We start from the raw sequence: 25,240 nt of genomic DNA on the forward strand, positions 1-25,240 counted from the left end.
TACTCTTTTCTAATTGGATGGACAAGTCGTCGAAGTTTCCAGTGGTAGGTTTTGCAATCTAGTTACTTTTCTAGTGTAAGGTGATGATTCTGAGCAATAGAGATTACGTGTTGCAATTGGGCGGTTACCGTTATACGAACGATTCTGCTTTGCGTTCCAACCGACTTAGATATCGTTTGTGAACCGTTTCCAGGACAGTCTTCACGATACTTGGTTCTGATAGCAAGTACTGTTACAAGAATCGTGCATAGTCTGAGATTGTGCAGAAAATATCTATAAACGCTTCCATACTAGCAGGTTGGAACAAAACTATAATCGTACACCCACCTCTTGACAAGGGTCGTCTACGTTAGTCGTGACGTCATAATTGTCGTTCTCTTCGCGACCACAACGGTCGTAGTTGCTATGTGGAACGCCTAAGAGTATTTCAGATGAGTTCAGACGCCGTAAAAGCTTTGGAATGGGGAATGAGAACATATGACCTTCGTTTTAACTATGTCTCCAGAAAAAGAAATCATTACAAAGGTTAAATAAAAGAGATATTAAATTCGAACAACTAATTTATTACAAAATTAAATTTACAAAAATATTACAAAACGGTGCTTTTGTTATTGATTATTATCACGGCTAATTAATATTAATTATTATATCAGTTTTTCGACATTACAAAGGGGTATTTGTGTGGAATAGCCAATTGAAATTAATGCGATACATCAATTTTTATCGAAGGCTAATTCAATTGGTAGTTGTAGAGGTAAGCTTTTTATTAGACGTATTATACGAAGTTGTGATCCATAATGGACATCAGGGAAACGCAGTTTACAGAACGTTCTTATTCTTATATATGGAAATAGCATATTACGTAACGAGAGTTGTAAGTAACCCATTACGAACGAAGTGAAATCATTTCACGAAGCCGCGAGTGCATAAATTTCATGAGTGCGTAATGGGCTAACAACTCGTGTAACGTACTATACTTTTTCTACGCCCAATCATAGCATGCTACTTAAGAAAACTTGTCGTATTTTTAAAGAAATGCATAATGTGCTGCCTACATTTAGGGGCATCACTCTTTCAATCCTAAATATATCTCGGGAATGCTAAAAGTTTTTATGTTTTTTAATTGACTAAATTTGTGTAAATAGATCAAATAAAGTCTTACGTAAATGAAAATTTTATTGTAATGTAATTTAACCAAGAAGCTTAAGTTTTGAGATTTTAGTACGTGCATGTTATTGTTAAATGTCATTTACAAAGAATGCAGACAGTCCGATTTTTGACGTTTACAGACATGGGCTTAGAAAAAATGTTTTGTTTACAGGTAACTAATAAATAAATATTGCACAAGTTACGTTGCCGGCAACAATGTCTATTAAACCTATGACGCCAGAACTGAAAACCAATGATTTTCTTCTGCATGTAAAAATTTGAAATTTTTGTGATTTTCAATTAAATATTCAGATATTATTTTTTCTCTTTTAATTAAATATTTTACTTTCCGATATTATTTCATATCAAGGAATAAAAAATACTTTTTAAAAAATGCAGGCAACCTATTCTCGATCACTTCGAATGTACATTTATTATTTATTTATATCTTGTGGTAACAATATTGTCCTTAAATGATTTTAGTATTCATATTTTTGTTATTGCTAATAAAGATTTGTAGATTAGGTTAGTTAAAAGGAAATTTTTTGTGTTGTAGCATTGTTGGGAGGAAAAGAACAATAAAGGCAAATCAATTTATTTCTCAAATGATTCCAATTGAATCATTTTTAAGTACAATAATTAAGTTTTATAATATTCCAACACAAATGATCACAGAGAGTGTAAATCACACGATTAGGACGGCTATATAATATGAAAATATATATATTTTTTAAAAGAAACAAGTATGTAATAACTAGCAAATTGGCATTTTTTTTAAATAAATATTTACAACAGATATTTGAATATAAAGAAATATTTTTGTTAATTCTAATAACGTTCGTAATTTTTTTTCATTGGTAATTATTCTATTCATTAACAAATAATAATAATAAAAATAAGAAGCATAATATTTATGTTATGAAGTTACCCACAATCCATTCATAAATTGTTGAAATAATGCACTTTAACAAATTTCCCATGTTGTCTACCAAAAGGTGTCTCACAAAGCAAACATAATAGTGCGAAAAGTTGAGGGTACCGGCTGATTTGTTTATTATTTTTAAACTGCGAATTATTTCTTCGGTGTTTATGATTGTAGTTTAGTCCCAAATAGCACTGTGATACGCAAGAACGAAGACTCCCGGGCACACAGACAGTAGCTTAATGAATCTAGGTATCTACCTTCAAGTACTACTACTACTACAGAAGATTTTTGGAAGAGTGACAGAAAAAAAATCTCTTTCAAAATGTTAAAATAAAATTTGAGGTTCACGGATCTAAGAGAAGAGTATTTGTGCACAGGTCAAAGGAAAAACGGATTTTAGATCCCGATTGTTAAACACGGCGGATGCGCGGTGATAGTTTGGGTAAAAATTGAAGTTATCTTGAAGAAAGAAGGCAATAAAAAATAGTAAAGGACAATGTAGTATGTAGAATGGGAAAGGATGAATTTATTTTTTTGTCAAATTACAGTCGGTGAAAGACTAGTAACATTAAATTTAAATAAAAATTAGTTTTTGGCCAGTTAACTACTAGAAAAATTAATAATCGAATGAAGTTTAATATCGTATCGAAATATAATTGGTTCCTATTAATTCCAAACCAACGAATGCAATTCTGTTTGCAAAAGAAGTTGAGGAAAACGTCAATATTGTAACGAACGCTTCTCCGCTCTATAGCAGGTCTTGTCTGATGTATTGGAATTCTAAAATTCGCGTGGCGCGAATTTACATTGTTTCTTTTGAATAATTTCTAGAAAGGTCTATTTATTTATTTGTTTTGTTTTTTTATTTTGTAGAAGTTTTGAGAATTCTTTTCTGAAGCGCAGTTTAGTTAGTTAGTTTATGATTAATAGTAGTAGTGAACAAAACGAATTAGCAAAATAATTAAAGAATTCAAATAAATAAATTAATTGAGTGATAAGTGAATTATATAAATTAGTTGAGTGTAGTGTAAGGTATTTAAATAAATTAAGAACGTAAGAGACAGTTTCTATTCACCCCATGAATAGAAGTATAAATGAAAAAGGAAAACATTACAATATGGTAATATTTCATTTGGAAGTCACATTTTTTTTACAATAAAAACCACTGTAAGAAAAGTGAAACATTGTTGAAACAATGAGTTATAATAGAAGAACTGATATGGTTAGGTGTATAATTACTGGTGTTTCTTTGTTATGAATTTATATTAATTGCACACCCTTACGTGGCTAAATAAAATTATCTACAGTATGTGAAATTCTAGCTTAGTCCATCCCATTGGACACTTTTGTGGGAAGATATGTTTTAGTTTCAACTGGTGAAGAATATTATTAAATACAGACTACGGCATACAAGGCGTTTATAAATTACACTTTAAATAAAAAATTACGAACGTTATTCATTCAATAAATTCTCTTTTATGAGTTTACAATGATTTTTATTATTTCAATATAATTTGAGAATAGAGCATAGTATAGCCTTATTATTTTGGCAGATTAGAATTTAATTATAAAATTAATCATTGCAATCTCTAACTATAGGGATTATTAACAATAAGATACTATAATATAAAATAAAAATCTTACAATATATAACACATAAACATTCAAATATGTACATTTTACTAAATTTAAAACATACAACATTATTATTATAAAATGTCGCTTAAAACAAACACCAAGTTTTAAGCAATTTGTCCTTTTTGTGACAAAAAAATGCATATAAGAACAAAAAATGTTATTAGAAACCAACAAATTTATCCTACTTGCATTTGTTCCAAAATATAAAGGTATTATAGCCCAGGAAATTAAGCATTTCGGCTCGCAATTTTTTCGTCCTGCCTGAATTAACTTGAAATTTTCTCAAAAGGTAGAGAATCATTTTCTATATCATGCCACCATACGGTAAAATCGTGTGGATGGTTGCCACCCCTTCTCGGAAGTAGAAAGTTTTTTTTAATTTCCGACTACAAGAATCGATGGAAAAAGTAATTCTAAGAAAAATGTGTTCTTTACGTTTTCTTTCTACTTGGGGAGACACGACAATCTTGGATAAGCTGCAAAATGGTTATTACTGATGCGAAAACATAAATGTAGTTTGAACTGTCTATCATCCGAGGTCGGATCGGAATGTGAACAAACACCCAGAAAACATGATCTCTTTGAAGCATTCTGAGAACTCTAGAACTGCAGTTAGTCCAACGACAGAGGTAGCTCTGGTGATGTAGCAAAGTTCAAGCCACAGAGCTTTTTAAAGGATATCGGCCTTTGGTAATTTCAAGTGGGGCAGGATGGGTCTATCTCCAGGACTATGCAACTATCCTACAATGAACTAGAATGGAAGAGGGAGGTACTTACAAGTTGTAGGGCAAAGTTACTGCCCTATAAGTAATCAATATTTTTCACAAAACTATTTTCATTCAAATGAATACCGTAAGGTGCAGGGAAATTGCTTAAAACTATCTATAGAAACATGTTAATATACAATAAAACAACATGAACATTTTTACACTATCAACAAATACAATATTTATAACAAATTTTTCTGTAATCTGCATGCAGATACATTAAAAAATTCGATTTTATTTCTTGTTTTCTAAAGCTGACAATTCGACTCGGTTTATTTTTGGGGTTCACAAGTAATGTGGGTTGCATTTTTTGCCCTCAGTTACGCGTGACACGAGGAGGAAATACAAAGTTGAGGATATTGTCAACTCTGAATTCTTCATACGGAAAACTAGGTTCTGCAGTATGTCTAATTCGGTGACGCGTGGCCTCTGTTCCTTATCTTCGTACCGTTACTCAAAAGCAGTTCACAACCACACTCCTGAACTTTCTTCTAATAGCTCTCACGTTCATGTTGAGTCAATTTTCCACTATATCTCCTCAAAAAAGCCATACTTCATCAAACAATAATTACTAACAATGTTGGCGCAATAGATGGCGCTCGCGTCGCGTCTTCCTACCGGGCCTCGCGCACCCCAATTATTGTATATACCAAAAATTCAAGATATTTCGTATAATATCAAAGAAACAATAAATATTTACTGTGAAATCAGAATATGTATCTGAGATTTCTATTTAGAAAGGCACAATGTTATTATTTTTCACCTTTTTTTTTAAATTCGAGTTATTAAGTCAAAATAATTCGAGATATTGCGTAATAGATTCAATGGGAGAGAACAACAACAATTTTTCTAATATAAGACCAACGTTTAATAAGAATACCTATCCTGATTCTGTTATAATGAGTGTAATTACATAATTGGATAGATATAGAATAGTTAATGACAAAGTTCTCAAACATCTATTCTTGGCAATACAATAGGAATAAACTAATTATTAGTTAACATATTGTTGTATACAAAGTTTAGTGAATACCATAAAGTCTAAAAATTGGCATATACAGTTGATTACTTAAAATCACATGCTGTAATATTACAAAATTGTTTTGTGATATTTCAACTGATAAAATCTTTATCTCAAAATATTATAACCTAAGCAAAATCATTAAATTACTTATTTCTGAGTTATAGAGCGTTTTATTTAATAATGATGAACTAATTGTACTTAGTTTGTTAAAACTATTTAATATATCTTTGGTCATTCTTGGAAAGAAGTTGCACACCACATCAAATAACTAATAGATCCAGAGAAATGAAATGTGATAATGGTCATCTAGTGATTGCCGTTAGAATTTATCCGCCAATTATAAGGATACTTCAAATAGTTTGAAAGTATTGGGCCCAAAAATTTTTCTAAGTGGAATAGTCTGCAACTCATGTTTGACACACATAGATGGACCTTCTGTCTCTCTTACCAAACAACTGCTTTACTTAAATAGGCGTGAAATTCGATTGGTGACTTTTAAACTGAACACGGTCATCTGAGACTCTCCTTATTAAGGAAAGTATTGTGCACAAATATTTTTCAAATCTCTACGTTCTTTCACCAAATGACTTGCCCACTTAAAAAAGCGCGAAATTCGATTCGTAGTAGGACTTTTAATCTTCACATTGTAGACATCAAGGACGACTGGAAATACCGTTGGTGCGAGGAGTAAAAAACTGCAGACCACGTCATCTTTGTACCCAAAACTCAAACGGACGCGATTTGAACACTTGGGTAAACCTCACAGTTTGTCTAGTGATGGCAAAAGGTTCAAGCCAAAGTGCCTGTACGGCTTTACAAAGGTCTTTGCCGTAACTTCAAGTGGGACACGAGGGTTTTTAACAGTGCTTGGACGCCTACTATCCTACACTATAACGAACTCATTTTATATATAATATTTATAGTATTGTACTTATATTCCAATTATTAAAAAGATAATCAAATATTTTAAAAGTACTGGGTACTAATATTTTCTAAATAGAACACCCCATAATTCATTTTATTATTATATAGTTAAATTAGAGTTTTAATATTTTGAAATCAAGATTCAATGTTTAAAATATCTAATTATATAAAGTAAATAAATTTATTGCACTGTTACAAGTTACAAAAATATTTATAACTTCATTCCTTTTTTTAATTTTTATTGCACTACTTTCTTGATTATAATTGAGATGCACATGATTGGGTATATTAAACTTAAATACGAATAGTATCACAAAGTAAAAATGTTCAGACAACATTCAAATTATGACACTTTCAATAACTCTCGTTGGTACAAACAGTAAACTATTGATTGTACACACAAGTCTTTATTCTTCATCTTTATTAAAACTTGTATTTTAGCATAGGGGAAATATGTACAAAACGGGATAGCAACCACACCGCCTTAGTGAAGTGAAAGGAGGTGCGGTGCATATTTCAAATTTAAATAAATAGCTGGCTAGTCGTAAATCCGCTGTATTTTTAGATGTTTCTCTTGTAAATTGGCGGTACAACTGTAGTAACGAGGGTAAGTTTGATAACATTTAAATAATTTTCTGTAAAATGTATTTATTTAGCAATACATTAAGACTATTGTAGATATTATATGAATTTTATTTTTATATATGTACAATTGGGGTTAATCGGAAAATTTAATTTGAGATCAAATGAGATATCCCGCTTTACCCTCATTTCATTAACTTTGAACTTTATTCTAAGATGCCGCGATGTTATGTAAGAAAAACCGAATGGCAGATCGCAATCATCAATGAAGAAAGTTCTTGAGTCAAAAACGTTAAGTATCGCATTTTGTATACAATTCCCCTACATATTAAATAGATAACATTGCCATTACTCAATCACTAGATTTCCAGTATTACATCCACATTAATTCCAAACTAAAAACATTACCATTCGATTAATCTTCATTTATTATTTCTTCTTCTACTTTTACTGTAGTTCAAGTCTACTTTAACTTCTTTCTCGACAATTTTCTCATGCATATATCTTTGATGTATCTTTTTCATTCATAGCATTTTCTACATTTTTCCTTTGTATCTTGGATCTAAAAAGATGGCAGTCTCAACATTTTATCTTATTCTAATTTTGATACACCTGTCTGCTACTGTAAAGGAAGACATAATAACTCAAGAACTAATTGATTCTTATTTGAAGAAAATTCAGCAGTTTAATTTTTTGTTTTTCTAATTTTTAATCATATCTTGGGATTTTAAAATTTATGTAGGTACTAGAAATTGATGAGATGAAGGTTTATGAGATTATCCAACATCAATAGCTTCATCCGGATGAGAATACAACAAACTAGTCAACAGTATGAATTAATAATTTTAATCATGTGCCTGGTTTGCAAATTGACCAAGAAACTAAATTGGCTGAATATCACGGTGTTGATTGGTTTGTGATTTATCCACAAATAAAGCTAATATCACGATATTATCTTCCATTATTGAGATAATTTCATACATCTATATAGGTCTTTGCTTGACTTCTAATAATTGAGGATGGTTCTCTACAATGTTAAGTAGTATTCCTTCAATGTAAGTTCTGAGTTGCCTATTAACTTCTTGTTGTTCCTTTAAAGCTTGCTGTACCTTGAAAAACAAAATAATTATATTTTTTCCATTTTAATAGCAGATAAAGTAAGGAGAAACATTGCCTACCTAATTTTCTTTACAAAAGTTCATGAATATAGGATTTATGCTAAAAACATTATTTCTGACATGTTAAATTCAATTAGTTAGCTCACCTCATCTTGTGACATAACATCTAATTCAGCAGCTAAACTATTTTCACCAATCGAAAGAATTCTCCCAGTTTCGAGTCCAGCATGCAACAAACTCGCCTGTAATTCTTCGTTTACTTCTCTCAGTTCTGAATTTTCTGATCGCAAATTGGACATTTCTTCGTGTAATTCTTCTAACCTCAATGTTTCTGGAGAAGTAGTTGGTAGAGCTGGAGTTCGAGCTTCTAATCTTAACCTTTCTATTTCTTTAGATAAATCTTCGGATAATTGAATTTGTGCTTCATATTCACGTTTCAACCTGATTCAAAATGCAATTGGAAAAATACGTAGTAATGTCATTTTAATGCAAGATTACTAAAGCAATATCTATGCTACTGACCATAAAAGTTTTGTTAATTTTTTAGGGCATAACTCTCCTATGACCGTGACCTCAAAATATGTTATTTCTCTTAATTTTGCTTTGATTGTTGGAAAAATTATATTTTTGAAATGTGAAATAAATGAAACCTACCGCACTTCTTGACTTTTCATCATTTTCATTTCTTCTTTAAGAGCAGAAATTTCGATTGTTAAATCTGTAGTTTGATCAACTGTATTTTGTTGTTCACTTTTGTATTTATCCAATTCTTCTTTCAGCCGATTAATCTCTTTTTTTAAATTCGAACATTCCGTTTCAGAAGCTTGCAGTCTTAAATTTATGTTATCTAGTAGTAATTGTTTTTCCCTTTCTAACCTAGCCTTCTGTTCCTTAAATCCTTTCCTTTCATCCTTGAAATATATAAATAACAGATTAATGAATAGTACATTATGAATTTACTACATTTTCCAGTAGATGTACTAGTATCATGCAAACAAAAAATCATTAAAACGATAATAAAAAAGTTTAATTGGAATTTTAATATTTTTACCTGAAGTTTTTCTTCACTTCTTAGCTCAGTCTCTCTAAGTTGCTCTTCCAACATAATAACTCTAGCTTGTAGAGCGGCATTATCAGCTTTAGCTCTGGTATACCTTTCATCATTTTGATTTGCCGTATCTTGTAAAAATCCTACCTGTTGCTGTAGCACCTCAAACTGTAACAACATGTAAATACTTCAAACAATCTGTTAAAAGATGTAAATTTATACTGTTTCATACCCAATATTGAATGTCAACTTAGTATCTAGTTATTACGAGTCAAGAAAAATAGTCCTGGAAAACAAGTAAACACTTAAAATGAGCTCAGGGGATTCTCATGATTCAGTAAAAGTGAACAAGAACTTGTAGTGAACGTCAACGAGAACATGAAGAGTAAAGGAGAATGGCATCCAACAAAACTTATGTAATACCGGTAAAAGGAAGCCAAAACCGAGCCAACATCAGCTTCACGTTGAAAGGTGTACAGTAGTTCCCACTAATATCATTAAATACCTAGGAATCCTTGTAAACAACGGCTAAGCTATCAACATTTTGAATATATAACACACAAGGCAGGGGAGAGGATATCGAAAATAATGAGAATTCTCCCGAACGTAGATGGATAAAAGAGCTATAAGAGAGCGGTCATATGCAGCGCTCTTTACAACATGATTTTTTATGGGGCATCAATGTGCAAAAAGGTTGTAGTCACTAATAGCACCAATACAATACTTATTGTTAGTAAATTCCACAAAAACATACTCTTGCAGGTATCGTCAGCTTCCAGAACAACCTCGGTAGTAGTACTACAGATAATAACAGGCGTAACTCAAATAGACCTAATCATTATCAAAACATTAGAAAAAGCAGAGCCACAGAAAGAACTCACCTGCTAGAATTATTCGAGAACTTCTTTTGGACATAAAATACTTGCTTTTTTTGCAGCGGGAGTCAGTATATAATTGGATGTCTAGTGTAAGCGTGTAAATAAATTAAGGAAGTAGGTAAAAGACAATGCGTAAAAATTCATCCCGCGGTAAGAAATTATTTAAATGAGTAAGAAAAATATTACAGTATATTTGTACATAAATTTCAATATTTATTTTTATCAAACATCTGCCCGTATAATCAAGTATAATTACATACATTTATTATACACCCAAACTTAGAGTTTGTAATACAACTTTCAGGTTGTCGCTATATTTTATTTAATATTTATATTAGTAAATAATGACAATGTATCACTTGTATGAATCATTTAAAAAATTCAGACAAATACAATGAAAAACGGAAATTTACCTAATTGGTAACAGTATATGTATTTATACAGTACATATAAACTTGTTGACAAATTTTTATTTATATGTTATATATTTATAAACTGAAATGCGCAAATGAGAACATTGACAACCACCATAGATAACATTAGCTTTGTTCGCGGTAGATATCCTGTCACCAGTTTGAAATTGTGCGTTCGCGGTGCTAATAAATCATGTGCAAGATTTAAAATCCTGTGTTCGTGGAGTAGATTCCTAATTCCGAACGTGTTCTGAATACGTCCAATGCATCCACGGACATAGGTAAAGATTTCTAATCTGGCGCATGTGCATTAATATTTACCACGAAATAACCTCTAATTTATGAGGTTTGCAACGTAATTGTATTTAAAAAACGTGGTAGTCGACTTTATACTCGCAACTATCAAGAATAAACGACAAGTTAATTTATTCTTCTAGCTAGTTTTGATTTCAGATTACTTCAGAACAACAAACTTCAGAAAAAAAGTTTTTTCTAAAAGAAGCAAATTACACTTAAGAACCAAAACAACCCTGAAAAATTCCTTATGACAAGTGACGTTTCGTTCATTTTACATTTTATTGCTGTAAAAATTTTTCGATTATTTTCATTTTAACTTGCTTGTATTAATTCACTTTTGAAAAACTTTTATTGGATAAGAATTATTTATTCCAAGTAATAAACTTTTCGTATCAGGAAATTCCTAGATGATTAAGAACAACCAACCAAATAATCCGATTAATGGAAATACATACCGATTCGTCATCGTCATCGTTCTCTAAATAATTGGGAATTTTCTTGAAACCATTACTTTTAATAAAATCTTTCACTTTGAATTCTTTAACGTTAGGACCGACGAATTCGAATTGACCGTACCACATATCGAAATCCAAATCTTCTATGTCGATTCCCTCTTCTTTTTCCTCGTTATCCGTATCCGTCATTTTGGAAAAGAGTTTCGAAAATCGCATTTGTTTACAGTTGAAAATAAAAATAATCGTGACCGCACCGCACTGTCGTATCGTTTAAACTATTTCCATTCATCACATCACAGGACGCTCCCTTGATAACGAATTAACCGCATAAGTAGAATTTAAAATAATAAATAAACCAAGGCGGGATTCGAATCGAATGTATTTCGACGGTGAGTCACTTCATAGAAAATGTTCCAGATAATTATTGAAAAGATGTTAAATATTTTGATGAACTGTATGGTTAAATGATCATGATGCACTTAATGTTAAAATCAAATATACCGAGTGTCTCACAATATTTTTTGAAATATAAAAAATTCGCTGTAATAAAACTTATATTGTCTAATTAATGATGTATACGAAAATTAAATTTGATGTTTGATTATTCAACTTAAAATATGTTGAGAAGCCAGAAATAATTGATATTAAAATTGTTCATCTGGGCTCTAATGAAAATACTTTCGTCCAATTTCAATAAGAGGAGATAATTTAAAAATTAATCACCGATATTCATCTTTAGGTAAATATCTTCATTTTTCCTCGTAATGTTTGAATTTATAATATTTGTTTGTTGTAAATATTCCTTATCGATGCACACTGTAAGGAAAATGAGTACTAGCATAATTTAAAATTAAATTTTAACAAGGCCAAACAGATAAGATATTTAAAAATTAAAATCTTAATTTCAGTGCCATTTAACACATGATCTATCTATCTAATAAACAGTTTTGATTGTTGTTAGAAACTCATTGAGAGACAGATGAAATACTTCTGATTTTCCCTCTTTGTTTTTCACTTTTCCCTGTTCTTTTTGTACTTCTATTTTATCTTTTCATTTCCTATTTCTCTTCAGTTTTAATTTTATCTTCTTTAATCGTTTTATATTTTTCTTTTGCAGCTTTTTTGCACTTCTCACTTTATCTTCCGTCTCACTACTTTTCAGGTTTTCTTATTCTCCTTGTACTTTTGTGCACTTCTACTTCACCTCTTTCTCTTAGTGATTCTTCTTCTCTATTTACATACTTCCATTTACTCTCCATGTATCTTTGACTCTTTAGTTTTTAATTTTATCTTTAATCCATTTATATCCTAGTTTTTTGCACTCTTACTTTATCTTCTTTGTGTGTCAGTACTTTTCAATTTTATATTTTCCCGGTTCTTTTTCATCAGTTTTCTTCTTCTTTATCTCTTCTTTATCTCAGTAATTTTCCTTTCAAATTCTAATGGATTAGTTTTCTTTCTCTCTTTAGTTTTTAATTTTATGTTCAATCATTTTCTTTAGTATTTTGAACTACTACTTTACCTCTCTTTCGTTTCTGTACTTTCCTGTACATCAACAATCTACTAAAAATTAACTACCAAACTGGCAATAAACGATATTATTCTGTAAAATGTGCCATCTGGTACCAATATGGTATCATATATACACATTTTGATTATAGAGGTCACAAAAGGCCAACGCAGTTCATAGAGGATATTTATCGCATGGAAGTTGTTTCTTTAGTATATAAATAACTTTATTATTCATCAGCGATATAATATTATTTGAAACTTTTTTGTAAAAGTTAAGGCCGTGTCACATGGAGTTAATACAAAGTGCAATGCGATGCAAGACGCAATAGATCTTGATGAAAAGCATGATCCCTGCAGTACAGGTAACTTTAATTGCATGCAACTGGCAATTGTAGTTACTTCTAACTTAACAAACAAACCCAGTAAGTCAGATTAGTTAATCAATTGGACACTTTTCTAAACAAACTTTTTTCTTCTGTGGTAAATTTTAACTTGAAAACTGGATGTAATACCCTTCAAATGCAACAGAGAAGGCAGCCAGGCTGTTGAGGGAATGTGGTAAATAAAGTAGAAATATAACAAAACAAAAACAAAGGCAGTCTTTAAAACAATAGCAACAAAAACAACTAAATCAAAAGTGGTAGTTAGGGAAGTTACAACAGACAACTATTGGAAAGTGTGTAAGTTATAAGAGGAAGAGAGAAGTGATTAGGCAGTTAATCAAGTTTTCAAATTTTGGAAAATACAGTATAACACAATGGGTTTCAAGCCTCTGAGAAAACCTAGATTGATATTGCCCGTAAATTATCTCACCACTCCTTATGGGAGCCATTAGGATCTGTTAATCATATAGTTAAGTGATTCAAAGTGTCCCTTATTTATGACTATGTTTTCAAACCTCATTAATGTATCGTCTCACTTAATTCTTTCTTATATTAATCTAAACGACCATAAATATCCTTATCTGCTGATTTTATGATTATTTATAATTATTATTGTACATGATAAGATTTAGTATTTAAAGCTGTTAATAGACTGATACTGGGTTCTTAGTAGTTTGATGTTCGTCGAGAACGCTAGTCAGATTATTGAAAATACATTTATCTACTTTTTTTTGCTTGATAAATTTTTTTTACGAAGTTGTAAACTGAATTATTTAACTGGTACCTACAAAGATAGATATAAATTAAATTCCAGTACCATATTTTAATTAGATATTTTAACATTGGAGTTTAATACCTTATTTTAGGTACTAATTATTTGGTAATCATATTATGTCCTTTATAAACAAAATTTGTAAGACAACGAGAATTTTTTTGAAAACTTTTACCGATCTGATACACTCACTGTTAACACTACATTAAAATTCAAATTTAAAACGTTATAATACTCTCGTCTCCCTTGTTTATAACTAAAAAGGAAACTGCACTTTCGGCGCAATTATGCTACTATCACCTGTGTAATTTGAATACTTTCCGTACCATCTCTACTACCTATTTAAAAAAATGTGTTCCAACGAAATTTCAATTTTAAAACATGGACTTTTATAAATATGCAAATTGAAATAACGAATTTATTTAATTTAATTGATAATCCTACAAAAAATACGTGAGACAACGGGTGAGATATAAATAGATTCTATTCAAAGTCGAATACGTCCTTGTTTTATTTATTCCAATATATTTTAATACACCAAATTATTTACCGTTTGTTAAGGCACTTCGATTTCACTTAATCCACTACCCAACATTTATTTTTACCTTTATCTGTAATGACTATAAATACACTATATCGGTGAGTGCTTCATTCTTATTTACGGGTTTATAATGCGATAAAAACAATCTCACATACACGGGATTCGATTCGAAACTTGTCGCATAACTCAAATAGTTTTTCTTCGATCTATCCACTTTCACAAACATCATTCAATTAACGTTAACATAAACACTCTACTTGAAATTCACCTCGCGTCAAACTACACTATTGTATATCGTATAAGCGACGTCATGGGAAGGTTGGAATTAGATAAAATACTATCAGATGTTCATGTTTTAATTTATGTTTTTTTTTATTTCGGAAATGTTGAATATGAAAATTGATAAAAAGCAGTTGGAATTATATCGATTGTCGTACATTTATAGGTTAATTTCGTCAAAATTAAATTTATTACGATCAAAAATATTGGTATTGAAAAACACTATGAAAACCTTCATATATAATAATTAATTTAAGTGATATATGCATTTTTTAAAATATGTGCATATAACCGTAATAAATAGCATATTGTGCATAATTGAAAGAATATTGAGAGAGATAGAACCTCGAAAGGTGACGTAACGCTGGTTTTTGTAGGTCTGTTTTGTGTACAGTACTTCTGTAGTGGATATCATATGTCGCGAGAAATTAAAAGCACATTCAATTTCTTTTTTTTAAGAAATGATTATACCCGTAATTAAGTTGTTCGTAGTAACAAAACGCAGATTCGAAATTTTACCACCCTGTCCGTGAGGGCAGCACTAGTAGTACCTAATTTATAACCTGTAATATCTGTATTATGTGTCTGTGGATATGCAGTACCTGTGGCTTCATTTTATAACTTTAATTTATCTGTGGTTTGTTTGTCGTGAGTGATTACTTACTCGCTCCACTCTTAGTACAAAATTTGAATATTTTGTTCAATACAGTTTACAAAATGTGTGAATACAGTTAAAGTGCATAAAGATATTTAGAAACGGTCACTATTCAGTTATTCAAAAAAAGCAAGATGTGACAACTGTAAAGTGGTTTGTTTACTACAGTTTAGGATTCAAAAAGTAAGTTTAATGTGATTATAAAGTGCTATCAAATTTTACTATTCATTAGTATGAAAAAATAAATAATTGAATGCTTTATATGTAGTTCTAATTATTATGTGGTAAATTGACCGTTTTGTTTTGAATGTCAAAACTATTAGAGATGGGATGTAGTCGATTAATATAGATGATATCAAAGAATTTATTTCATTATTTTTGTGATTGTTTCTCTTTCGATTTCTTACACTGAAAAAAAAAAGATTTTTTTTCAGAAATGATGAGAATTATGTGCCCTCTACACCAACGGCGGCCAGCTGGTCTAGACTTGAAGGTTCATATAGCACTAATGGTAACAGACATTTCGCATTAAATTGATGGGAGGTTACGACACATTGTTATAGGTATAAATAACAGGCGTTTCAAGACTAAAATAATGTTATTAATTTTGCTATTCGCAAATAATCACTTTTATTGCAGTTTTCAAGCAACTTAATTAATTATATTTTATGGTCGTTAGAGCCACATCCATAGAAAAATAGGATAAGCAATTTGATAAGTTAATGGAAGTACAAGTGTCCAAGGGACATATGGAATCGCTTAAGTAAGACGTTAGAGCATAAAATAAGAGACATATTGTATAACTTAATATATGGTTAACAGATCTTAAATGGTTCCCAATAGGAGTGGCGAGATAAGTTATGGGTATTCCCAGTCTGTTATTCATAATAAGACCTTTTAGACCGTTAACCTTGAATTCTGTTGGGCGGTCTGCGGAGGGTGTAGACTAATTTTTGTCAAGCAACTAGCTTTCTAGTTCTGTTTTTTCTAACAATTATCAATGTCCTTGGCTTATTACACCTGTTAATTTTTTTAACTTGTTCAAAACTAATTCTTTTTCATAATATTTGTCAGTGTCTATGGATATCAATAACGGCATTAAAATTTTAATTTTGTTTTTTGGAAGAATTATACGAATAGTTGAATTTGCTGGTAAATTTAAGTAAAAGAATTGATCTTTAATGTTCCATGTTACGTATTCGACCACTACATGGACCGTGAAGCCAACTATATTCTGATATGACGTCGAATCTAAAGTTTGGCGGGTGTGCTGATTTTTTTCTTTTTTGGAAGGTCTGTTAACTTACGACAATCTCGAGATTCCAAGAATTCTAAGGTTCCAGAATGCAGGTTTAATATATAATGCGAGAGTCTAGTGGCCGTAAGTTATCGGAAAAGTGACAATAAAATGTAAAAATGAAAAGGTATATTTATAGAAATAAAAAGAACATTACAAGATTATAAAATACTCTGTAGTGCTTATTACTTGACTGGTGGGTTAAAACATGATTTTTTCATAGTTCTTATGGGAAGGAGTATAGTGAGTCGATGATTATTAATTTAGAATACCAATGCACACTAATCGTTAATCTCAAATGCCACAGGTGTATGAATATTGAAAATTGGGTGAACGTCGAAATATATTAAATATGTACTTACTTTTTGATGAAGATCCAACACATCTTCCTCTAATGAAGCATCTGAGTACATATCATCTGTGGTGTCACAATTACTATTTCGTCCAGACGAATTGAAACTGGAACTACGATACAATTGACTAAAAACAATTGAAAATCCGATCTTAGGGATGCACTTACAAATTTCTACATAATATAAACAAATAGGTAGTACCGTAGGAAGTGACATGAGATTTTGACCGTATTTCATGGTTTAAAAACAATTGGAAATCAAATCTCAGGGATATATTCACAAATTAACACATGATATAAACGAATAGGTAGTACCGTAGGTCGCAATGTGAGATTTTGATAGCATTTGATGGCATAAAAACAATTAAAACTCAAATATCAGGGATTCATTCACAAATTCACACATAAAATGTATAAACAATAAGTTAGTACTGCAGAAAGTGATGTGAGATTCTGAAGACATTTAATTGAATAAATTGATATTAAAACTTGATATAGGCTGAGTCTTATGCTCAAACGACTGACTACCATACACTCAATCACTCGAACACTTACACTACACCAATGACAAATTATCTCATTTATTTGTGTCAATGGAATACATATTATTTTCAAGAATACAGTTACATGGGTTGCTACTCTTCCTATGATCCCCAACGAAAGAAAACGTGTCTTGAAAACGATTCCTCTCCACATTAAACGGGGACTAAAGGAAAATTTTAAAAAGGTTATAAATAAGGAGGGTGAAGGACTTAAATGCCAAATACAAGTCTTTCCACTGTTAAGTGATACCAAGTTAAAGGAGGGGAATTTCTTGGGCCACAAACCTTTAACTGGCCATAACATATTTAGATAGGGTTATTCTAATATGTTATGTCAAGTATATTTTTTTTGTCTAACCAATTTTATCAAAATAGAATAGATTAATCATTTCTTTGAAAATGAATTCTTCTGATTTTTCTAAAAAGTCTTTGGAATCATAAAAAAATCAAAACGCTTTTTGATTGCTTTGGGGCAATCAGAAAATCGAAATTGTAACAAAAAAGCATCGAAAATGCTTTTTGATTCTTTTGGGTTCATAAAAAAAATCAAAATTAACCTATAAAAGCATCGAAATTACTTTTTGATTCCTTCAGGGCAATCAGGAAATCGAAATTGTACCATAAAAGCATCGAAAATGTTTTTTGGTTCTTTTGGGATCATCAAAAAAATCAAAATTGTACCATAAAAGTATCGAAAACGCTTTATGATTCCTTGGGGCAATCAGAAAATCGAAATTGTACCTTAAAAGCACCGAAAATGCTTTTTGATTCCTTTGGGATCATCAAAAAAATCAAAATTAACCTATAAAAGCATCGAAAACGCTTTTTGATTGCTTTGGAACAATCTGAAAATCAAAATTGTACCATCAAAGCATCAAAATTGCTTTTTGATTTCTTCAGGGCAATCAGAAAATCGAAATAGTACCATGAAAGCGTTGAAATGCTTTTTGATTCCTCTGGGATAATAAAAAAAATCAAAACTAACCTATAAAAGCACCGAAAATGCTTTTTGATTCCTTCAGGGCAATCAGAAAATCGAAATTGTACCATAAAAGCACCGAAAATGCTTTTTGATTCCTTTGGGATCATAAAAAAATCAATATTAACCTTTAAAGCATCGATAACGCTTTTTGATTGCTTTGGGGCAATCAGAAAATCGAAATTGTAACAAAAAAGCATCGAAAATGCTTTTTGATTCTTTTGGGTTCATAAAAAAAATCAAAATTAACCTATAAAAGCATCGAAATTACTTTTTGATTCCTTCAGGGCAATCAGAAAATCGAAATTGTACCATAAAAGCACCGAAAATGTTTTTTGGTTCTTTTGGGATCATCAAAAAAATCAAAATTGTACCATAAAAGTATCGAAAACGCTTTATGATTCCTTGGGGCAATCAGAAAATCGAAATTGTACCTTAAAAGCACCGAAAATGCTTTTTGATTCCTTTGGGATCATCAAAAAAATCAAAATTAACCTATAAAAGCATCGAAAACGCTTTTTGATTGCTTTGGAACAATCTGAAAATCAAAATTGTACCATCAAAGCATCAAAATTGCTTTTTGATTTCTTCAGGGCAATCAGAAAATCGAAATAGTACCATGAAAGCGTTGAAATGCTTTTTGATTCCTCTGGGATAATAAAAAAAATCAAAACTAACCTATAAAAGCACCGAAAATGCTTTTTGATTCCTTCAGGGCAATCAGAAAATCGAAATTGTACCATAAAAGCACCGAAAATGCTTTTTGATTCCTTTGGGATCATAAAAAAATCAATATTAACCTTTAAAGCATCGATAACGCTTTTTGATTGCTTTGGGGCAATCGGAAAATCGAAATTGTAACAAAAAAGCATCGAAAATGCTTTTTGATTCTTTTGGGTTCATAAACAAAATCAAAATTAACCTATAAAAGCATCGAAAACGCTTATTGATTGCTTTGGAACAATCTGAAAATCAAAATTGTACCATAAAAAGCATCAAAATTGCTTTTTGATTTCTTCAGGGCAATCAGAAAATCGAAATAGTACCATGAAAGCGTTGAAATGCTTTTTGATTCCCTGGGATAATAAAAAAAAATCAAAACTAACCTATAAAAGCACCGAAAATGCTTTTTGATTCCTTCAGGGCAATCAGAAAATCGAAATTGTACCATAAAAGCACCGAAAATGCTTTTTGATTCCTTTGGGATCATAAAAAAAATCAATATTAACCTATAAAAGCATCGAAATTACTTTTTGATTCCTTCAGGGCAATCAGGAAATCGAAATTGTACCATAAAAGCATCGAAAATGCTTTTTGATTCTTTTGGGTTCATAAACAAAATCAAAATTAACCTATAAAAGCATCGAAAACGCTTATTGATTGCTTTGGAACAATCTGAAAATCAAAATTGTACTATAAAAGCATCAAAATTGTACCATAAAAGCATCAAAATTGCTTTTTGATTTCTTCAGGGCAATCAGAAAATCGAAATAGTACCATGAAAGCGTTGAAATGCTTTTTGATTCCTCTGGGATAATAAAAAAAAATCAAAACTAACCTATAAAAGCACCGAAAATGCTTTTTGATTCCTTCAGGGCAATCAGAAAATCGAAATTGTACCATAAAAGCACCGAAAATGCTTTTTGATTCCTTTGGGATCATAAAAAAATCAATATTAACCTTTAAAGCATCGATAACGCTTTTTGATTGCTTTGGGGCAATCGGAAAATCGAAATTGTAACAAAAAAGCATCGAAAATGCTTTTTGATTCTTTTGGGTTCATAAACAAAATCAAAATTAACCTATAAAAGCATCGAAATTACTTTTTGATTCCTTCAGGGCAATCAGGAAATCGAAATTGTACCATAAAAGCATCGAAAATGCTTTTTGATTCTTTTGGGTTCATAAACAAAATCAAAATTAACCTATAAAAGCATCGAAAACGCTTATTGATTGCTTTGGAACAATCTGAAAATCAAAATTGTACTATAAAAGCATCAAAATTGTACCATAAAAGCATCAAAATTGCTTTTTGATTTCTTCAGGGCAATCAGAAAATCGAAATAGTACCATGAAAGCGTTGAAATGCTTTTTGATTCCTCTGGGATAATAAAAAAAAATCAAAACTAACCTATAAAAGCACCGAAAATGCTTTTTGATTCCCTCAGAGCAATCAGAAAATCGAAATTGTACTATAAAAGCACCGAAAATGCTTTTTGATTCCTTTGGGATCATAAAAAAAATGAATATTAACCTATAAAAGCATCGAAAACGCTTTTTGATTGCTTTGGGGCAATCAGAAAATCGAAATTGTACCATAAAAGCATCGAAATTGCTCTTTGATTCCATTGGAGTCATCAACAAAATCATTATTGTATCATAAAAACATCGAAAACGATCATCAGAAACAACCAAGGGAATATATATTCGAGTATTTTCTTTATGATGCTTGTGGATATTAATCTTGAACTTCAGTAAGATACAGTATTCGGAAAAGACGCAAGCTCTGAAGAAAGGAATCACGATAAATTGACCGTCTTGGCGTCTGCAGGCGAACTCGGTGTTCATGAGCCACGTCTGCCACTTCAGTAGGTCTTGCGAATACTGCTCTAGGTAGGATTATGTTGGACAACTTGAAAGTGCATCTGCTGTGTTAGTATCAATAAAACAGAATCAGGTCAGCGACCTTTATTCAATACTGTGAGTTGTCCAAGCTTTTTATCAATTGTCAAATTGATGTTTTCTGTATTTGTATTGAGTCGTTCATCCTTAGAGTATGCTTGGGAGCCGAGCTCCAAATGTGCGAACAATACTTTAAAGACTCCAAGCTTTTGTGAAGCTGCTTTAGGTAATAATTTGGGAGTAATAATATATTACTCCCAATCTCAACGCCCAACAAGCGAATTTGCGGTGATGGTGTTATTTTATTCCCAGACATGAACAAATTCTGAGCCGCAGCGACAGTCTTCTTTGCAAAAACAACAGCCAGGGTCTTTGCTGCATTAAATTCAATCAGATTGCTTTCACCCCTTTCCAGAATGTTTTCAACATCGATGTTGCCGGTGGTGATCTGTTGATGTCTACGGATTTGGGTGTTAGTTTATTGGGGCGGTATTAATAAGTTGTTTAGTCAGGCAATATCGTTTCGACGTTTGTTTATTAGATATTTTGCAACTTTTTCGGTAAAGTAGCAGTCCACGTAACTGTATGGTTAGGTTGCTGAAATATGTTATCATATAATAAAATTTCTTTACCTGGCTAATGCATTTGAGCTCAATTGTTGACGTCGCCCATTACTAAAAAAACAATGAAATTAATAAGGTTCGTAAATGTTCATTATATTCAATCTCAAGTATTATTTTCTAATAATTTGTTTCATTAATAAATGTTCTATCAAGATTCATCCCATTATGGTACTTACAAATCCCCTGCTATGTAACGCAATTTTAATGAAAGTCTCATGAATTTTTTAGTATATTCTAGGATAGCTGACAAATTCAGGAGCATTTATCGTTTGGTTAAGTAAGTCGTGTGACTAACTTTTTTTTTTGCCAAAAATCGATTTTATTCATCGATGTAATCTCCTTCAAGACCAATACAATCATTCCAACGCTATTCTAACTTCTCGATGCGGTTGCTTCTTCATTTGAGCTGAATTTCTTACCGGCGAGCATTTTTTTGAGATCAGGGAATAGCCAGTAGTCACTAGGAGCCTGATCTGGACTATACGGTGGATGAGGAAGCGATTCGTTCAATTTAACCATCGGTACATTGACTTGGTGAAACAATAGTTTATTTTTCGACATATTAGGCAGTTTTTCTTTGAATTTTACATTCAAACGATCCAACAACTCTATGTAGCATAGAGAATAACCTATTTCATTTCGTTACAATATTATCAAATAGGTTTTAGAAGTTTTTTGTTATTGATTTTTGAGAAATGTTGATCACTTTTGCGCATTTGTTATAAATTAAAAAAATATGAAACGATTTATAGATGGTTTTCCAAAAATATAGAAAAATTTTATACTTACTGTCGAAACGAACCACATCTCCTATTGGCAAGATTTTCCTGGTGGCTAAAAAAGCATACATTGAATTATCATAAAATTTAAAAATAATTATTAATAAAACAAAGTATTAGTTTTCTTCTTCTTCGTGAATAACTTCCTAATCTCTGAGTTTAACCTTCCCCAATATAGAAAAAAAAAAGATTATGGAAGCTATTGAAATTGATGATGACGTATACAATCAAACCCAAATCTTAATCCAATGATAAAAATTCTGTTTTTTGGTTAACAATTTTTCGCAAAATTATGCCTTGTAACACTTGCACCCATTAAAAACACCATCCAATCAAGGCTAAATACAATTAAGAGAATGTTTAAAAAATTCGCAACACAATAGATAATATATCAATTTTCACACCTTCGACTGCAAAAAAGTTATAGTACTTCCTTCGACAACTCTTTTGGTGACAAATCCACAGTCCCTGAGGACTAGACATCTTCCAGAGATGACAAAAAAATAGATTCGTTCTGAATCATCAGATTTTTGAAACAACAGTCTCGAGTCACCACTATTTTCAACATATTTGACTGTTCAATTAATTTTTTCTCTTCTACTACGTCCATTGTTCTTTTTAAAGTTTTTCCCTGAAGAATATTGCTACTAAGTTTTTTCTTCGGGCTCTAACTGAAAGTCAAGCAAGAGTTTGTTCCCCCAGCTCTAATAAATCTACTATTTGGAAGTGTGGAACACTGGGCCGTGATGTTATTGACCAAAAAAAAATTATGGGACCATTGTCTCCGAATAAAGATCATCGTTTTGACAAGAGCAGGGTTTTTATTAATCATTTCTGAAGAGGTTGCAGTAAACGGTGGTAATTTTGACAGATCACAGCAGAAACTAGAAACCAGAAACAGTGAAAATCACCCTTCCTTCAAATTAAAAAACTGGGTTCGCAATTTTCTCCCCTTGGGCTGCAAAAACAACCCTATTCGGCGAAAGGCGCACAATGCCCGAGTAAGAGACATTTTCCAACGATGACAAAAAATAGATTCGTTCTGTATAATCAGATTTTTGAAACAAAAGTCCCGAGTCACCACTATTTTAAACATATTTGACTGTTTAATTCAACTTTTTCTCTTCTGCTATGTTCATTGTTCTTTTTAAAGTTTTTTCCTGAAGAATATTGCTGCCAAGTTTTTTCTTCGGGCTCTAATGGAAAGTGAAGCAGAGTTTGTTCCCCCAGCTCTAATAAATCTTATATTTGGAAGTGTGGAACACTGGGCCGTGATGTTATTGGCCGAAAAAACAATTTTGGGATCGTCGTTTCGACAAGAGTAGGATTTTTATTAATAATTTCTAAAGAGGTTGCAGTAAACGGTAGTAATTTTGACAGATCACAACAGAAACTATAAATACAGTGAAAATATGTTTAGGAACTATTTATTATATAGGCATGCACGAATCGTAAATCAAAGTCTCACCTTGGAGAAGATCTCCTTAAACTTGTACGCAACCATGTGTTTCTATTTATTCCATTTATACTTCTTGTTTCATTTCCTCTAAAACAGAAAAAAATGTTTTGTTATCTATGTAAATATAAAAAATCATGATTTCCTGATACATATAAAATTTAGAGTCTGAAATGTGGAACGCCGGAATTATTTCAGAAACAACTATAATTTTCATAAATTTCGGTATAGTTTATCATATAATCGATCTACATTGCCAGATTTTCCGTTTCCTTTCCAAATAGGTCACCCCTAAATAATTTTTTCGAAATGATTAATTTTTGTTCACCTATGAAATCATTAAGCCATCCTTGAGTGAGGCTTTCCATACAAAAAATTCAATTTGTACGTTTGAACGGCCTTTACGAATAATTGTTTCGTAGAAAAAATGTTGTACATTACTATAGCAAACATATACTTCACGCAAATGATCAATTGTTATGTGGTCAAACAAACGAGCTTTTAGGTTAGGTTAGGTACGAGCAACCTCGATCTCGATAAGTCGTGGTTCACTCGAAGGCCATTGATTTTCCATGATTTGGAAACTTAGTTAACTAGATAAGGGTGTGGGATATAAATAAATGGGTACATTTTTAGACAGCTTAGCAAGTGTTTCAAAAGACACAAAAAATTCAAATCGAAACTAATGGTGTATGATTGACGATATCTTCTCGCGGTGGTTCTTCATCATACATTTATCCTTCTGGAAATTCTGTCCACCAAAATATATGAAAGAGTGTTAGATCTAGATTTAAGCAGTTCGTAAATAAGCATCAAGAAGGAAATTTTGTGATTTGTACAGATATGGCAACTGCTCATTATGCAACGGACATTGGGGGAGCTTTTGCAGAGTTGAAAATTACGTTTATTGAGAAGATTAGGAATGTTCCTAATGTGCCTCAGATGACACAAATTGAACGTTTTTGGTAAATTTGAAACTTTCATTCTAAAGGTTGAGAGGCAACTACACGTGAAGAATTAAAAAAGACAATTTTGAGCAAACACCAGATTTAGAATTTCAAAATTTAATGCAATATTTAAAAAAAAATAGGAAAGCGATTTTCGTCATGATTATGATATTTTTGGACCGAATCGCTTTGGAAAGACCTTTATTTTACAATTTATTCCCTAGATAGCTGCATATTTTAACCCGTTGCACTTGTTGGTTGGTTTTAAGTCTCTGGTCTCTGA

General features: G+C 31.3%; 1 protein-coding gene across 2 annotated transcripts in view; it reads right to left on the minus strand.

Annotated features, from left to right (window-relative positions):
• Positions 1-548: 548 nt before the first annotated feature.
• The window catches only part of LOC130445974 (rab11 family-interacting protein 4), a 34,446-nt gene continuing 9,754 nt past the window's right edge, over positions 549-25,240 (minus strand). The window contains exons 3-10 of one of the 2 annotated variants that reach the window (XM_056781917.1): positions 24,023-24,100; positions 22,565-22,609; positions 21,785-21,826; positions 17,020-17,122; positions 9,179-9,343; positions 8,782-9,038; positions 8,274-8,568; positions 549-8,118 (exon numbers count right to left, since the gene is read on the minus strand). In XM_056781917.1, coding sequence (XP_056637895.1) covers positions 7,993-8,118; positions 8,274-8,568; positions 8,782-9,038; positions 9,179-9,343; positions 17,020-17,122; positions 21,785-21,826; positions 22,565-22,609; positions 24,023-24,100 — 1,111 coding nt within the window. In that variant the 3' untranslated portion in view covers positions 549-7,992. Of the gene's footprint in view, positions 8,119-8,273; positions 8,569-8,781; positions 9,039-9,178; positions 9,344-17,019; positions 17,138-21,784; positions 21,827-22,564; positions 22,610-24,022; positions 24,101-25,240 lie in introns of both variants that reach the window. The other variant, XM_056781916.1, reaches the window with a different exon arrangement.

The sequence above is a fragment of the Diorhabda sublineata genome, chromosome 6, assembly GCF_026230105.1.
Source record: "Diorhabda sublineata isolate icDioSubl1.1 chromosome 6, icDioSubl1.1, whole genome shotgun sequence".
Taxonomy (NCBI): Eukaryota; Metazoa; Arthropoda; class Insecta; order Coleoptera; family Chrysomelidae; genus Diorhabda; species Diorhabda sublineata.